The sequence below is a fragment of the Protopterus annectens genome, chromosome 5.part1, assembly GCF_019279795.1.
Source record: "Protopterus annectens isolate FY-2018-M chromosome 5.part1, PAN1.0, whole genome shotgun sequence".
NCBI classification, from domain to species: Eukaryota; Metazoa; Chordata; order Ceratodontiformes; family Protopteridae; genus Protopterus; species Protopterus annectens.
In genome coordinates, this window is record NC_056736.1 from 542,277,681 (window position 1) to 542,295,965 (window position 18,285).

The 18,285-nt window shown below is 43.8% G+C and overlaps 1 protein-coding gene across 5 annotated transcripts in view; it reads right to left on the reverse strand.

The window, feature by feature from the left end:
• FNDC3A (fibronectin type III domain containing 3A) overlaps window positions 1-18,285 on the reverse strand; it is a 3,267,883-nt gene that overhangs the window by 1,526,126 nt on the left and 1,723,472 nt on the right. For all 5 annotated transcript variants that reach the window (XM_044073165.1, XM_044073164.1, XM_044073166.1 and 2 more), the window contains one exon: window positions 14,853-14,911. In XM_044073165.1, coding sequence (XP_043929100.1) covers window positions 14,853-14,911 — 59 coding nt within the window. The remainder of the gene's footprint in view (window positions 1-14,852; window positions 14,912-18,285) is intronic.

The following is an 18,285-nucleotide window of genomic DNA, read 5'->3' on the forward strand; positions in this document are numbered from 1 at the left end:
GTCAGACATTTAGTGCTCCCAACTGGTGTCACTCATGTCATGCCATAATCTTTTCCCTTCTCCTTACAATGGGTGAATAGTCAGTGGCTGCTTGCTCTCATCCTCTCTTACCAGCTCCTATGGGCACCGAAGCCACTACTCAAACTTAGGTCATATGCAGCATAATCAGGTCTTTATCCCTATACACAATGGAACAGCTCAGAAATTGCCTTTAAGTACTGGTACAGAAAAAGAGGGTTGTCCAAACGAAGGAAGGCACTTTGCTGTCTTATGTTAAGCAGTGATAGTAAAAAAACAACACTTGTTTTGATGGTGAAGTGTGTGACTTTGGGAGGTTTACAGAAAGCTTCAAGGAATGGAAGCAATTTGGAGTAAATTCTAGATCCTTCTAGATCACCAAGAAATATTAACCAGATAAGGCAATCATCCAGATATGGGCAAATGCTAATTCCCTTTGAGCTATAAAATACAATTACTGGTTGGTGCCAGGCATTTTGTAAAGATCCTGGGTGCAATAGACAAGCCAAAAGGGCAGGAGGTGAACTGGTAGTGGGAACCCCTTCAAATATGAGGATGCATCTGTCTTTCTTGGCTATGATGATGTGGAGATGCATTTCTTTTAGGATCCAGGGTAACCACGTAAACTGCTAGGAGGAGTAAAGGTGAAAGTCTCTTATTCTGAACTCTATAACTGTACTATGGCCTTAAGATCACTGTTGCAGTATAATTAGTCCAGTACTATTGGGTGATTCCCAAGTTTAGGCTGGAAAGGGTGGATGGACAAAGAAACAGGAGAGATTTCTACCAATCCTAGAAGAAAAGATCTATCAAAAAAAAAAAAAAAAAAAAAAACTTGAACTATAATAAGAATTGGCCCTGTAATGTTTAGTGAAGGACCAGGATGCTGCTTGCAGGATGGATCTGGAGTCAATATCCTTAAAGAAAGCACCAGAAGAGGAGATTGCTCTCATAAAATGTGCTTTCACTGGTGAAGACTGAGACTTGCCATGTAGGAATAACAGAAGGAAATGGATTTATATATCCAACTGGAAACAGTCTGCTTTGAGACCGTTTTCTTTTTTGCACATCAGAGACCAGTTTTGATTCCTAAACAAAGTGTGGCATCATTTGTTATAGCCTCCCCAAAGGGAATTTCCTCAGTGGTGAAGTCCTTATCATCAAAGGCAAGTTAACCAGGAGAATGGATTTGTGAAGAGAAAAAAAAAAAGCTAAAAAGTCCATCAGAATCAGAATCCTCCTCCTCCTCCTGAAAAGGAGATTTATGTTGCCTCTTCTGAGGGGGAAGTGGAAGAAGATGAAGAAGAATGAAGGTGACTTCAAAGACAAGATGGCTTTATATAGGTCTTTTGAGAATTCTACTTATTCCTTTCATGAGACATCTGTACTGGGGGAATATTTTTAGTTTTTTGTTCTTTTAGCGTTAACATCTGCCCTAACAAAGTGCAGTGGGTTGGAACCCTGGCAGACCTTGATCAAAGTACTGGGTACTTCCTTCCAGACAAGGATTAGAGGAATGCCCTCTGGTCCCCCTGAAATAATCACCCTTGACCATTTCAGTATGAATACTCTCATCGGACATGTCAAAGCTAGTCACCCTACCAGCCTCCAGCATAGTCATGTTAGCAGGTGCCTGAGAAGGAGTTTGATGTAGTGTATCTGAATCAGCAGGGTAGCAGATGGTTAAGGCCCAGTCTTTTTTGAACTTCTTTTTTTGGTGTGAATGTTATGTTTGAGGCATAGGGTTCCACACTGTTGGACTGTGCAAGATTCTTCAAACTTTGGGTATCTAAATAAGTAGTTAGCAAGGAAAGATGAGTACAGAGGGTCTTAGGAACAAATGACTGACAGATCTGACAATTTCTGTAATTGTGTTCAGCTCTTATGCAAAATAAGTACTAGGAGTGGAGGTCCTTATAAAATACCTTCCTAGTTAGTCATACGTCCCTCTTTTAGATGACATTAACAAATCTTTCAATGAAAAATACAAAAAAAGAAGGTTCCCCAACACGGCATTTATCTGATTACGACTAAGCAATGGTAGCAGACAACAGCAACATGGAAAGGAGACAGAGAGTGAAGATCTTGCATTCAGACTGGCAGAACGATAGCCTGAGGATCTTGCTCTTCAATGTCCACTTATGTATACTTATGGTCACAGCCATAGGTCATACTCCAGATGCGAGTATACAGCAGGTTTTGGTCTTGGTATACCTGCATGCTCATCACGTTACCTCAGTGAGATAACTAAAAGGTACTGAAATACTGCAAAAATGACCAAAGAAAGGGCATATATTTTGGCTTCCTAGAAACATGGCTTTGTGAAACTGGGTCCATACATGTATTATTAATTGCATCATCTAGAACTTTCAGGAATGGAGGAATGAGGGAAGGTTTGGAATCAGGCAGGGCTTGGACATTCCTATATCTAATCTGGGGCTGAAATAATTTCTTGTTTGCCTACTTAAAGATCTCTTTCACTCTAAAAAAGTTTTTTCTAAATGAGGAATCCCCTGGGTGTAAGGCAAAGGATAAGGTGTCCTCAGTGCATGACTCCAGATATGAGATGGGACGACATCTGGTATGTATAATCCAGTCTGTTCACCTTAAAGTCTGAGGTATCAGAATCCCCTGAGAAGACAGCTCCCTTTACCTTTTGGCAAATGGTATCCCTGACAGTGAAGGTTCATCAGAGGCTGGCTTGTCTAAACTTCAAAAATCAAGAAATCCTAGGACAATCTAGGAATAGGAGTCCATCTGGAAGGGGAAGGCCTGTTGAGACTAAGCTGAGGCAAGCTAGCTGACATCTATTTAAGCTTAGGCTTGTGACTGGAACTTTGACCTAGTTCAAAGGCCTCAGGTCACAGGTGGCCATCTGAGACCACAACCTAGTCTCAATCAATCTTCTCATAAACAAATAGACTGGGGATGCTGCATTCCCCTTCCCTGACAACACAGACGTTGGAATTTAAGGTCTGTGGAAAGTCCTTAGGACTGGATGACAGCAAAGAAGTTTTGGCTTGCAAGGATGTGTTTTGGAGAGACAATGTGACTGCATTCAGAGGGGTTGTGCCAAAGGATTCATCAGTAACTGAAGCTGGATATGGGGTCTGCAGAGGCACCTCACTGACACCAGCATCTCTGAACCTGTAAGGGGTGGGGGAATATCAGATTCTTGCCTCATATCACCGGTCTCATGACTTTTTGTCTCCCCCAGGCACTTCATAAGGTACTTCTGTTTTCTTTCTAAATGAATGTCAATAGTGCATTCTGGCTTGTACATTCATTAAGAACAGGACACTACCTGCAACCTTTTAAATGAATGATGGCATTGCACTCATGCCTCATCTGTAACTGCCAATCACAGCCCGTAACCACTTGCCCCCATTTGCTTCACCATAGTTACAGCTCTGCATCTTATCCTGGTTGACCATGTTGTAGGCTGGTTTTCCCTCCAAACTCTTGAATAAGAAAACAGAAGTATCTTAAGAAGTGCCACATGTCGATCCAAAACATATCCTTCCAAGCCAAAACCTCTGCTGTCATCCAGTCCTGAGGACTCTTATCCTTATATCTGATGGGATGCCCGTCTCTTTATAAAATAGATGTCCTGGCATTCAAGTGGGAGGGGGTCCACCTGACACAAGAAGAAGGAAGAGTGAAGGGCTCTAGAAGTCGGGATGACTTTCCAAGAGTTATATCTACAACAGTGGATGTTATGATGAGCATATACAGTTTTGTACCTACCATAAATGTAGATGTTCAAGTGTACACCCTGCTGCAGTCATCACACTCGGGTTATCCTGTCGTCAGGCGGTCCCGCAGTCAGCCAGATTTCCAAAGTCTTGGTCCGGCGTCGGTTGCTGTCACTTCTTCCCTGACGTCAGTGTGCCAGGGGTATATATAATGCATCCGACGCCATCTTCTTCAGTTTTTCTTGCCCTAGATGTCAGGTGCCCCGCCCCCAAAAAGGTGGTCAGTAATTAGCACTAAATAAAGTAATTTTTTTGCACAAACACAAAATCCCTCCAGCTATAAGCACATACATCAGGAAGGTATTGTATAGATTAAGCCAGTTAGATCAGAGGGGATGGAGGGAGGGTAACCTGGACTGCAGCAGGGTGTACACTCGAACATCTACATTTATGGTAGGTACAAAACTGTACTATGTTCATCGTGTTATCCTGCTGCAGTCATCACACTTGGGTAGAATCCCAAAGCTATGGATGGGTGGAGGAGTTATAGAGGGTTAGAGGAGGCTAGAAGGCCCTGCAGAACTGCAGTGGCGAAGCCAGCCCTAGTCTTAGAGTAAAGTGGTAAGTGATAGTGTTTGGTAAAAGTGTGTACTGAGCTCCAAGTTGCAGCTTCCAAAATCTCCTTGGTTGGTACCCCCCTGAGGAAGGCTGTACATGTAGCTGTTGCCCTGGTAGAGTGGGGCCTAATGGTAGCAGGAACTGGTTTTCCATGATGGGTATAGCAAAAATGAATGCAATGTCCTATCCATTTGGAAATGGTTTGCTTTGATAAAGCCTTCCCTTGTGAAGCTGTAGCACAGGATACAAAGAGCTGGTCAGATTTTCTGAAAGCCTTAGTTTTATCCAAGTAGTAGCGAAGTTGCCTGTGAATGTCCAAGGAATGCAGGAGTCTTTCTCCTTTGTTCTGTGGGTTTGGGAAGAAGGTGGGTAAGTGAATGGTTTGATTTAAAGACACACTGGAAACCACCTTAGGCATGAAGGAAGGATTAGTACATAGAAAAACTCTGTCTTGATGGAAAATGAGGAAAGGTTCCACTGCCATTAATGCCTGCAGCTCTGAGACTCTTCTAGCTGAAGTTATTGCTAGCAGCAGGGCAGTCTTCCATGATAGGAATTGTAGATCTGCAGAGAAAGCTGGTTCAAAGGGAGGTAGTGTAAGTTTTTCCAGAACAAAACTGAGGTCCCATGTTGGTGTAGGTGCTCTCCTGGGGGTCTAATGTTTTTTGCACCTCTGAGGAACTGCTTTAGAAGTGGATGCGAAAATAAGGGTGGTTCTGTGTTGTAGTGGGCTGAAATAGCTGATGCATGGACTTTAATGGAAGAAAAAGAAAGTCCTTTGTGCAACATCTCAGTTAAATACTGTAGAATCTGAGGCAGGTGAGCCTGAAGTGTGTTTTGGCCTTTAGTTTGGTTCCATGCACAAAACCTTTTCCATTTGTCCGCATAGGCCTTCCTGGTGCTGGGCCTCCTAGCTTCCAGAATAACATCCATAACTGCTTGGGAAAGAGGAGCTGGCTGGATGTTTAGGTGATTTTCCATGAAGCCAGACTTAAGGTTTTTAACTGGCTGTGAAGAATCTGATTGTTTTGCTGTGTGAGCAAATGGGCAGTTTGTGGTAAACTCCAAGGTGGGCCCTGGGCCATATTCCTCAATAATGGGTACCAGTGATGGCGTGGCCAGTCTGGGGCTATGAGTATCAGTCGTGGTCTCTCCTTTCTGACTTTCAGAAGCACCTTTGTGAGGAGAGGCAATGGAGGGAAGGCATATACTGTCAGGTTTTTCCAGCTGAATGAGAGTGCGTCCACTTTCCAAGCTTGATGGTGAAGTGTCCTTGTACAAAATTTTGTTAGTTGATAGTTTTGAGGACTGGCAAGCAGGTCTATGTCTGGAAGGCCCCATTTTTGAGTTATCATTGCAAATACTTGTGGATCCAGTTTCCACTCGTGGGGATCCATGATGTTTCTGCTGAGGTCGTCTGCCAATGTGTTCTTTTGTCCTGGCAGGAATTGAGCTTGTAAGTGAACTTGGTAAGCCAGAGCTGTGTTCCACAAGGTCATTGCTTGCCTGCATAGAGGGTAGGAGTGTGTACCCCCTTGTTTGTTTATGTACCACATTACTGTGGTGTTGTCCGTCCTTATTGTAAGTTGTCCTGGATGTAATAGATTCTTGATGGCTGTCAGAGCATTCTGTACAGCTAACATCTCTTTTTGATTGATGTGCAGATTCCTTTGATCTGCAGACCATATGCCTTGAATGCACTGTCCTGCCATGTGTGCCCCCCAGGCGTAGTCCGATGCATCTGTTGTCATAGTTTGCCTGGATGGGGGCAAGGTGAAAGCCTGACCCTTGTTGAGGTGACATGCCAGTGACCACCACAGAAACTCCTGTTGTAGGCAGGGAATGAGAGATATCATTGTGTCCAAGCTGTGGCTGTGTTGAGACCATACGCTTTTTAGGTACCACTGTAATTTCCTCATATGCAGCTTTGCAAATGGTATTAGTAGTATGCAAGATGCCATGAAGCCCAAGGCCTGCAGAATTTGTCTTGCAGGTAGTTGGGTCTTTGTTGCCATTGTTTTGAAATATTGTGTCAGTTGTAGTTGTTTGTCTGGTGTCAGATAAGCCTTCTTGGCCATTGTATTCAAGCTGGCACCCAGGAATGTCATATTTTGTGAGGGTACTAGTTTTGATTTCTTTTCGTTTACTGTGTACCCCAGGTAACTTAGAAGATGTTTTACAAAAGTCAGATTTTGTAAGAGGATGTCCTTGCTTTCTGCTTGGATGAGGCAGTCGTCCAGGTATGGGTATATTTGAATTCCTCTTTGTCTGTAGTATGCAATTACTGGTGCCAGGCATTTTGTGAAGACCCTGGGCGCAGTAGATAAGCCAAAGGGCAGTGCAGAGAATTGGTAATGGGTTGAACCTGCAATGAAATGGAGGTATCTTCTGCAACTTTGTCTGATAGGGACATGCAGGTATGCCTCCTTGAGGTCCAACGTTACTAGCCATGCTTTCTTGCCCAACATTGGAAGAAGCTGCTGCAGTGTTAGCATCTTGAATTTGGTTACTTGTAAGAAGGTGTTTAGAATTGAAAGGTCCAGAATTGGTCTCCAGGCACTGTCCTTTCTAGGAACTAGAAAGAGTCTTGAGTAAAATCCTTGGCCTTGCTCTCCAGTAGGTACCAGTTGAATGGCTCTCATGTCCATGAGAGCTGTAATTTGTCTTTGTGCCTCTGCCCATTGATTTTGTGGCAAGTTTGGCATTCCTCTTTTCATTGGCAAGGTGTGAAAATGGAATCTGTATCCTCGTGAAATTATGTCTAGGACCCATTTGTCCTTTGTGACAATGTGCCAGTTGTCTGAAAAAAGTGCGTGTTTTCCTCCCAAGGGGGCTGCCAAGAGAGTGTTGCTTGGCAAGATGAGATGCAAGTCATTGAGTTTGCCTTCTGGTAGTTTGGGACCTGTCTTCTCCTCCCTTCTGTGCTGCAGTGCCCCATTGTCAAGGTTTGTACTGGGCTTGTGTTTGTCCTCTGCCTCTTGGACGTCTGTATTTACCCCTTTGTGGCCTGTCAGTAGCTGGAAAGGACCAATTTTTTGTTGGCCAATTTCTGCTGAAGCGAGGGCGCTGTACCTGTAGGAAATCTTTGACTGTCTGCATAGATTTTGCCTTATCCTCCATTTTCTTTAAGACTTCTTCTGCTTTAACTCCAAAAAGAACATCCTGCTGTAAGGGAGCATCTAGAAGCTTTGCTTTAACGTGATCAGGCAGAGTTTGTTCCTTTAACCAAGCATGCCTGCGTATGACAGACCCAGTGACAGCTGCTCTGCAGGAAGCCTCCAAAGAATCAAACCCACATTGTAAAGTATGTTTGCCCACCTGTTCAGTTGCATGCAACAGATCCTGCATTTCTTTCAATTCAGACTGTTGAGGGAGTGTGCTCATTTTTTGTTTTAACTGAGACATTAGAAATTGATGATATTTTAGCATGTGAAACTGGCAATTTAGTGCCCTCATAGCTAGAGTGGCTGAGGTGTAAACCTTTTCCCTCACCTGTCTAGTGCTCTGGAGTCCCTTTCAGAGGGTACAGGATTTTTAGCCATAGAAGCCTTAGCCCCTTTGGGACCCTGGGAGATAGTCTCTGGATCAGCAACAGGACTTTTGTAAAGAAATTTGTGGGGATCAGGCACTCTATAGTATCTGTCAGGTTTGGCTGGAGCAGGAGGCAGAGACTCTGGGTTCAAACTGGATTCTAAGTAAACATCATCCACAATGTCTAAAACTGGGGGGATGGCAAGTGGTCTGTGCTGGGGGAGTAAAAGAAAAGTACAGTTTTGTACCTACCATAAATGTAGATGTTCGAAGATCCACATTGCTGCAGTCCTTACACTTGGGTATAGCGCTGTCCTCGGTCGGCCCGAATACCAAAGTATATGGCTGACGCCGGTCATGGCGCATTAAACTGACGCCAGGACGTCAGGGTATAAATGCGCATGACCGACGTCATATCCTCAGTCTTTTCTTGCCCCAGATGTCAGAAGACCCTAAACAGGGTAAAATCAAAAAATTACCAAACACTAAACACCCCCACACCCAAACTATGTACAACTTCTAACAATTATCTAATAAAGTACTAACCTAACCACACAACCACCCCTAAACACAGAGGGGACGGAGGGAGGGTAATTGGACTGCAGCAATGTGGATCTTGAACATCTACATTTATGGTAGGTACAAAACTGTACTATGTTCTTCATCTCACATTGCTGCAGTCCTTACACTTGGGTAGATTCCCAAAGCAGAGGTAAGGGAGGATGGCAAATCAAATAGAAGCAGGAGCTGTCAAAATGCCCTGTAGAATAGCAGTGGCAAACCCAGCCCTAGATTTAGAGTAGAGGGAAGGTGGTAGTGCTTAGAGAAAGTATGTACTGAACTCCAAGTAGCTGCCTCCAAAATGTCCTTAGTTGACACTCCCCTTAGAAAGGCTGTAGAGGTGGCAGTAGCCCTAGTGGAATGAGGTCTGATCCCTGTTGGGATCTGCTTGCCATGCTGAGAATAACAAAAGAAATGCAAAACCCAATCCATTTAGAAAGAGTTTGCTTTGACACAGGCTTGCCCTGAGTACCTAAAGCAAAAGAAACAAACAACTGTTGCGACTGCCTGAAACCCTTAGTCCTATCTAAGTAGTAAGCGTAACTGTCTGTGCACGTCCAAAGTATGCAAGATCTTTTCCCCTGTTTTGGGGTCTGCATAAAAGGTAGGTAAATGAATAGACTGGTTTAAGGACACACTTGAGACCACCTTAGGCATAAAGGAAGGGTTAGTGCGTAAAGATACCCTATCCTTATGGAAGATCAAGAAAGGCTCAACAGCCATAAGGGCCTGCAACTCAGAAACCCTTCTTGCAGAGGTAATGGCCAACAAAAAAGCAGTCTTCCATGACAAATATTTTAACTCAGCCGTAGCTGCAGGCTCAAAAGGTGGCAGAGTGAGCTTTTCCAACACATAATTGAGGTCCCAAGCTGGAGTAGGAGCTCTTCGTGGAGGTCTTATGTTCTTTGCCCTCTGAGAAATTGCTTGAACAACGAATGAGAAAACAAAGGTGGATCACAGTCATAGTGAGCTGAAATTGCTGCAGCATGAATTTTAATGGAAGAGAAGGACAAACCCTTGTCCAGTAACTCAGTAAGATATAGAAGAGCCACACTTAAGTCAGGCTCAGAAACATCCACACCCTTTGCTGCACTCCAAAGCAAAAATCTCTTCCACTTGTCCGCATACACTTTCCTTGTACTAGGTCTCCTAGCTTCCATAATCACATTCAAAACTTGTTGAGGAAGTTGAGCCCTGCTATGAGCTAAAACAGGATATGCCATGCTGTGAGATGAAGAGAGTGAAGCTTGACATTGAGTAAATGACCGTCCTTTTGAGATAACAGTTGAGGAATCAAGGGCAGGGGCCACGGTGGTTTCCTTATTAGATTTCTCAGTAGTGGGTACCAATGCTGTCGGGCCAATCTGGAGCTATCAGGATCATTCTTGGTTTGTCCTGGCTTACCTTTAGCAGAACCTTTAGAAGTAGAGGAAGTGGTGGAAAGGCATACATGAAGATTTTTCCAACTGAAAGAAAGAGCATCCGTTTTCCAAGCTGCCTGGTGTATCCTTTTGTGCAAAACTTTGGCAGCTGGTGGTTTAGAGGAGAAGCGAACAGATCTATGTCTGGTGTTCCCCATGACACTGTTACTTGCTGAAATACCTGAGGATCCAGTTTCCACTCGTGGGGATCCATGATTTGCCTGCTTAACACATCTGCTAAGGAGTTCTGCACCCCGGCAGAAACCTTGCCTGAAGATCCAGTTGTAGACTGAGAGCAGTTTCCCATAGAATCATTGCTTGTCTGCATAGAGGGTAAGAATGTGTACCCCCTTGCTTGTTGATGTACCACATGACGGTTGTGTTGTCTGTTAGAATCAACACCTGTCCTGGAAGAAGTAATTCCTTGAAAGCTGTTAATGCAAACTGGACTGCTAACATCTCCTTTAGGTTGATATGTAGATGTTGTAGTCTGGCAGGCCACTTGTCCTGTATCCATTTTCCATTGAGATGAGCCCCAAGCTTTGTCTGAGGCGTCTGTTGTTAGAATCTGACTTGCCCGGCCGGGTCACAGAAAGTCCCTTGTTTAGGTGACATTGCTGAGCCCACCACAAGAATTCCTTTTGGATGCAAGGTATTATTGGAATGACAGTGTCCAGATCGTGGCAGTGCTGTGTCCATAGATTCTTGAGATACCATTGTAGCTTCCTCATATGCAGTTTGGCATTGGGAAGCACCAGAATACAAGATGCCATGAACCCTAAGGCTTGAAGGACTGTCCTTGCAGTCAGCCGGACTGATGTGATAGTTGTTGGAAGTAAAGGGAAAGATTCTTTTGTTTGTCCGGGGTCAAGAAGGCCATCTGGGCTGCTGTATTCAGTCTCACACCCAGAAAGCACATGTCCTGAGAGGGTACTAGACTGGACTTTGTTTCGTTCACAGAATACCCTAGGCATCTTAGCACTGTTATCACATACTTTAAATGCTGTAGAAGTTCGTCCTTGCCCTGAGCCAGAATCAGGCAATCGTCCAAATAAGGGTAAATCTGTATTCCTTTCCGTCTGAAAAAAGCTATCACTGGAGCCAGGACCTTTGTGAATACTCTGGGTGCAGTGGATAAGCCAAAGGGCAATGCAGAGAATTGATAGTGTGAATCTCCAGCTCGAAAACGCAGATACTTCCTGCAGCCTAGAGTGATAGGGACATGAAGGTAAGCCTCTTGGAGATCCAAAGTTACCATCCAGTGATCCTTGCCCAGGAGGGGTAAAAGCTGTTGCAATGTCAGCATCTTGAACTTGGGGATGTCCAGAAAGGTGTTGAGGATAGACAAATCCAGAATTGGTCTCCACGTGTTCCCCTTTTTTGGTACTAGGAATAGGCGAGAGTAAAATCCTAGGCCCCTTTCTGCCATAGGCACCGGTTGTATGGCCCCTATCTGTGTCAATATGGATATTTGTCTGTGAGCTTCCAATTTGTGTTGGGGCGGAATATCTGGCATGCCCTTGAGCGGTGGTAAGGTATGGAAATAAAATCTGTAACCGTGGTGAATGATATCCAATACCCATCTGTCTTGGGTAATTAAACTCCAGTTCTCTTTGAAAAGTGTCAGTCTTCCTCCTAAAGGTGCTGCGGCGTGAAGGTTCTGGCAGTTGAAAAGGTAGGTCATTGGGTCTGTCTACGAAAGGGCTGACCCCTGCCCTCCCTGAAGACTGTGCAGGTGAGCCCCTGTCCTGGATCTAAAGGAACCCTGAGCTCTGCCCCTAGCACGCCTAGACCTACCCCTAGACTGGGAATCATAAGAAGGGTATGTCCACGCCTTGCTTGGCCAGTTTCTGCTAAACTTTGGTGGTTGAACCTGTAAAAATCTTTAACAGTGTGCATAGATTTAGCTTTGTCCTCCATTTTCTTTAAAACTGCTTCAACAGGCGAACCAAACAACACATCAGATTGTAAAGGGGCATCCAAGATCCTTGACTTAACATGTTCAGCTAAATTCTGATCCCGTAACCAGGCGTGCCTGCGAAGGACAGTACCAGTGGCAGCCACCCTGGAAGAGGCCTGTACAGCATCAAAACCACATTGTAAGGAATGCTTACCCACCTGTTCAGACACATGTACCAGATCTTGTAACTCCTTACCTTCAATACCTTCTGCCAGAGCATCTACCTTAGACTTTAACTGTGAAAGGAGATAGATTTGATATCTCAGCATGTGGAATTGACAATTTAAAGCCCTCATGGCTAAAGTTGAGGAAGTATACACTTTCTTACCCCATCTGTCTAAAGCTCTTGCCTCTTTGTCCTGAAGAACTGGATTTTTAGCCACAGAAGCCTTAACCCCTTTAGGCCCCTGAGTAACTGTCTCTGGATCTGCCCTAGGGCTTTTAAAAAGATACTTGTGAGCTTCAGGCACCCTATAGTATCTGTCCGGTTTAACAGGAGCGGGAGGTAAAGAATCAGGGTTAAGTGAAGCCTCTGTAGAAACATCTTCCACCACAGAAAGAACAGGGGGTATAGCTAAAGGCCTATGCTGAGGTAAAAACAAAAATTCCCTTAGTCTTTTCCTGGAATCAGAGAAATCCTGACCTTCCCATTTAAAATGTTCCCTCATGGCATGGAGAGTCTCTGAGAATGAGAAATCCTCAGGAGGAGAAGCAGAAGGGGTGGAGTCATCCACATCAGAATCAGAATAATGAGAAAACTCCTGTAAATCCTCAGCCGAAGACTCAGAAATATCAGAATCCTGTTCAAAATTCCCAAATTCAGGATCCACCCTAGGCCTTTTGTCAGGAGGGGGCATAGAACCCCTAATCAGAGTAATTAAATCTTCAGCCATCTTAAGCATATGTCTCTTGGGCACAGGGCCTGAAGTACTAGGAGGAGCACCTGCTACAGCTGAACCTGGCCTACTCTTGGAAGAAGCCTTTGTAACAGTAGGGGAAGGCCTAACCACCTTAGGCAGAGAGGGGAGAACAGCTACCTGAGAAGCCCCTTCAGCCTGGCCTACCTCCTGTGAAGACACATCCTGTAACAACAAAGTCTCCCCCTGGGACTCTAGGGAAACTTCTGTTTGGGCCTCTGGCACAACCGTGCCCTCTAAAGAACCGACGTCCGGGTCGGCTGGTGCCTCTAACCTAGGCCTAGGTGTTTTGTCCCTATGTGGTATCTGTTTCCCGCAAGAAATACAGTTATTTACTTTTTCTGACATCCGGTAAAATACTGAGGCAAGAAAAAAACAAAATATTCCCCAACGGGGTACTTAGCCAACTTGGATTCGGTCTGAAACTCCGGTTTCGGAAAATCTCAGGACGCCAACCTGCACTCGCAAATTTGCTTCTGCATCGGACCACGCGGCAAAAAAGACTGAGGATATGACGTCGGTCATGCGCATTTATACCCTGACGTCCTGGCGTCAGTTTAATGCGCCATGACCGGCGTCAGCCATATACTTTGGTATTCGGGCCGACCGAGGACAGCGCTATACCCAAGTGTAAGGACTGCAGCAATGTGAGATGAAGAACATCTCTCTGAGCCTTTTCTTTGAGTCAGAGTAGTCCTGACTTTCCCAGTGAAAATGCTCCCTCATAGTGTGTAAAGTTTCCCCAAAGGAGTAGTCTTCAGGGGGAGAAGCTGAGGGAATGGAATCCTCAGCATCAGAATCTTCATAAGGGGAGGAGTAATCTTGGTCCTCTGAGGAGCCTGAGGAAATGGACACTTGTTCAGAGGATGCATAATCTTCCTCTTGTCTAGGCCTTTTGTCAGGAGAGGGATGGGAACCCCTGATTAAAGAGATCAAATCTTCAGCCATTTTGAGCATCTGTTTCTTAGGCATGGGACCTTGAACAGGGGACTGAAGTGCAGTCTTTTTAGGTTTAATAGGAGTCTTCATCTTAGGATACGTTTTAATGGTGAGCGTCGTTGGTCTGAAGACGCCTTCAGAAACCGAAGGTGTTTCTGCAGCACTGACATCTTTTTCAGCAGTGTCGTCGGTAGGGGCTGAACAAAATGGCTGCGTCGGCCTGGTACTTTCCGCCAAAAGTTCCGAAGCGGTCTCGGGTTCCAGATCTGCGGTAGTCAGGGGCTGCGTCGGAGCCTCACTGAAGACTTGTGAATCGGAGACCAGACCAGCCGAGGCCTCGGAGTCTGGCTTGGGTCTAGGCTGCCTGTCCTTATCCTTGCGTTTTTTGTGCATGCCGGTAGTCGGTTGCTCCGACGGCATAGTGTAGTTAAATTTTCTACCGAAGTAGTGTCATGCGAAATCAAACCGTCTTTTTATAGTACGCTTATTAAACCTAGCACAAAAATGACAACTAGTGACGTTGTGGTCTGGGCCTAGGCAAGGTATGCAGTAAGAATGAAAATCCTTATGAGGTATTTGCTTCCCACAAGAAATACAATTGTTAACTTTTTCTGACATCGGTCTGAGGCAAGAAAAGTTTCCCCAACGGGGTACTTAGCTTTATTGAAGACTTCGGTCTGAAATTCGAGTTCGAAAATCTCAGGAGTCGGCCGACCGGCACTTGCGAACTGCTTCTGCTTCGGGCACCGCGTGGCAAGAAAGACTGAAGAAGATGGCGTCGGATGCATTACATATACCCCTGGCGAACTGACGTCAGTGAAGAAGCGACAGCAACCGACACCGGACCAAGACTGTGGAAATCCGGCCGACTGCAGGACTGCCTGACGACAGGATAACCCGAGTGTGATGACTGCAGCAGGGTAACACGATGAACATCTAATGTTATATCAGGAAGTCCTCAAAAAAAAAAAAAAAATCTTGTTAACTTAACATGTACTTTGTTAAAAACCAAGATGAAGATTTTAATTTTATTTGTTAATCTGGTAAGTAAACAGCTGCAAAATAATCTTGTAACAAAATTCATGATACTGCTAAATGGCAGGATTAAGGTTGTTATGAATGCTCTGGCATAAATGCAGGTATAAAACAGAAGCAAAAATATGAAATAACCCCACTGGGAGACATAACTTACCACGGGCTTGTTAACACTTGACAAAAGGGCTTGTAGGGCTTTGGTTTCCTCATTTTTTTCTAGGAGGAAAAAAAATAAAACATTTAAGAAGCAACTACCATTTTCAGGTACAGCAGTACTGTTCTTTTCTAAATTAATGTGTGATCTTGCCATTCTGTCTCAAACATCAATATCCATCTAGTGGAAATTTGGAAACTGAACAAATTAAAGTCTTGCATGCATCTTATATTTACATTTTGGTACCATAATCAAATCTGTAGGTCCATCCTTCTTAACAGCAGGATTAAGGATGGCAAGCACTAAAATTGCTTTGTTAAGCAATGTCCATCCCTGTGGGAACAACCCTGTAATTCACTGGCTCCAAAGGAAGACCTGGACCTGGACATCTCATCCAGCTTATAGTACCTTGCAAGGGTGCTGACAGTAAACTAAGTAACTGCAGCAGAGGTAGTATTTAGAGCAGCATTTTGAAAAAAAAAAATTAGAAGGAGCCTTAGATCCTGCTGTACTGCAAATAGTGACTTATTACTGCAACACTAAATGAAGTCAAACTGCCTTCTGGATAAGATTTTGATAGTGCACATCCACACAAAGGAGGAGATAATCTTCCTTTTTATAATTTTTTTTAAAGTACATGAATTGACAGATTAAGATTAGCTGCTCTTGAGTACTTTAGGCATGAAGGAGAGTGTAGCATGGAAAATGACTATAGCAGAACAGAAAGTACATGCATTAATGAAGTTATTATGGCATAAGTAAGTGGCACCACAAATGTTTTCCAAGCTAGGTACTTCAAATATTCAAAGCTGTAGAATCAAAAGTGGATAAGGTCCAGCTTTTTTAATAAAGCACAATTCCCAAGGGGCACATTTATTTATTTTTATTTATTTGCATTTGTTTACCGGGGAAGTCCGACTGGACACAAGTCCATTTTCAGCGAAGGCCCGGGAAGCAAAGCTCCATAGTACAACCGATTGCAGTACATGAGAGAACAAAATATAGAACATACTAGTGATTTTATTACATAATAGGTTAGAAGTTAACAGTTTTAGTTAGGCAGTGCAGTAGACAGTCATTGAGGTACATAGCAAAGGACCCTGTAGAGAAGGTCTAAGGAAAGTACCCTTTATGAAAGCTTTGCAAACCTTAAGTGACACCAGTGAAGAGCAGAGTAATCAAGGCTGAGAATTAGAGCTAGCAATCAGAAGTACAATGGCAGAAAAGTAATGGAGCTCAAAATCAATCTCAGAGGAACAATCTAAGACAGACGGGACAAGGTCTGAGAAAGTACCTAGCCTCTGGCTGTGTCCCATAAAGAGAAACAAGCAAGTTTCCTTTTCTGTGCTCAAATTAACCTCCCCTTTAGTTTGAGACTGGTCTTACCAATCCAATGGATATATGTTGTTTAAGCCTTGTATCCTTTTAGGCAAAAATATGTCTGTGGATGTTCCAGTCATTGCATGTCTCTGGACAGATACAAGCCAAAGGGGGCATTATATCCAAAGACTAGCTTAATATTAAGGGGGGATAATGACATCTCTAGATCCAGCTGTGCAACACAGAAGATGGAAAAAAGGTGTAATAAATGGTGCTATTTTTTCTATTTCTATAGAGACAGGGCTTTGAGGTGGTCTGAACAGGACATATTATTTACATTCTTTATTTTTTTTACTGTGGAACCTCCAGTTGTTGCAAATGCCTGGTAAGGTACATGTCGAAGGGTGTATTGTACTTGCTTATTCGTCTAATGAGGGCTGAATATATTGGGACTATGATTTCCTTAGATCTGGTTGGCATGCCCTTGCTTATAAGTTCAGCCATGTAAAAGGATTCTCTCACTACCCCAGACACATAGTGATCAAAGTTCAGGTTACTGTCAACACAAGTTCCCGAGTCTTTTACTAATGGGTCTACTTTTAGGAAGGTGTTGTCAATGTTGTAATTTGCAGGGGTAGTCATCTTCCTAAAGCATATAATTATGCATTTTTTTGCAAAATGTTTTAGGCCATGGTTCTCACACCAGTTATTTGTCTGTAGCAAATCTTCCTGGAAGACATCAACATTCTGGGGGATTCCATGACTGCATCCAGCTTGCAGTCATCTGCAAATCTGGTCAGCTAAAGGCCCCGTACATTTGCCTCGACTTCAGAGAACTATATTCCAAACAGAGAGGTTCCAGAATCGAGCCCTGTGGAACACCATCAGCATCATGCCTTGTGGAGGTGGATTTCCCCCACCCTAAATCCATGTGTCCTACCTGTGAGCCATGTGACTATCCATCATGTGACCTAGGGATTTATGCCTATATTTGCAAGTTTGTCTACAATACCTGAATCCAGTTTTGTGTCAAATGCCTTTGCCAGGTTAAGGTAGACAGTAAGTAGTGTTTTGCCCTCATCCATGGTTCTAGTGGCCATCTCAAAGAAGTCCAAGTTTAGTAGGCATGACCTTGCCCTTGTTGATAATGCATTTAGATAGGAAATCTTCAAACACTGGGTATATGTCTTTATCAGGTCCACAAGTATTCCTTCCATGGCCTTGCATACAGGACTAGTCTAACATATGGGTCTGTAGTTCCTTGGGTCTGTTAATGTTCTGCCTTTGTGTAGAGGGATGACAGCTGCAGTCATCCAGTCTCTAGGGATGAAGCCTGGCTGTAGGTTAACAGAGATTCTAGTAGGCCTGACAGATCATGTTTCAAGCTATTTAGGAGGCATCCTAGGATATCATCAGGATGCACTGATGCAGTGTTTTTTGCTCTGGATAGTTCAGTGAGGACCTGTTCTTTAGTGATACTTGGGGGAGAAATGTTAGATGGTATTTCCTGGGGAGAAACTGGGGGGAGGGGGAGTAAACTGGAGCTAAATTAAATTTATCAGCCAAGAAATTTGCTGTATCCTCTAGTTTGGTACAGGAAATTCCATTTACTATTAGTTCAGCACACTGCTGAGTGTTCCCTTTAAGGTAGCATACGTAACTAAAACATGTCTTATAGTTATCGTTATTCTGGGAGGCTATTTTTGCCTCAAAGCTGGCTTTGGTCGACTTGTTTAGTCTACCGAGTTCTTTGTTGAGACTGAAAAGGAAGCTTTTGTCTTTTGGTCATAGCCCTTCCTATTTTTGGACAGTGTAGATCAATGAGTGTGTATATACCTTTAAGAAGCTATCCAAGAGCTTGCAGTAGAGTATAAATACTGAGCACGTGCAAGTCTGTCATTTTGTAGTTAGCTGTTGAGATGTGAACATGTATGTACAGCATGTAAGCGCTGCCTGTCAGTTCATTAGTTTGTATTTAAAGATGCTGCTATCCATCCTGATGTGTTTGTATGTATTAAAGCATCTGAACGGAGCCCTAAGCTTTATTATTATTTGTATTAAAAGACAAACGAGCGACATGGTGCCAGAAGTGGCTTATCTAAAGGACAAGGAGTCA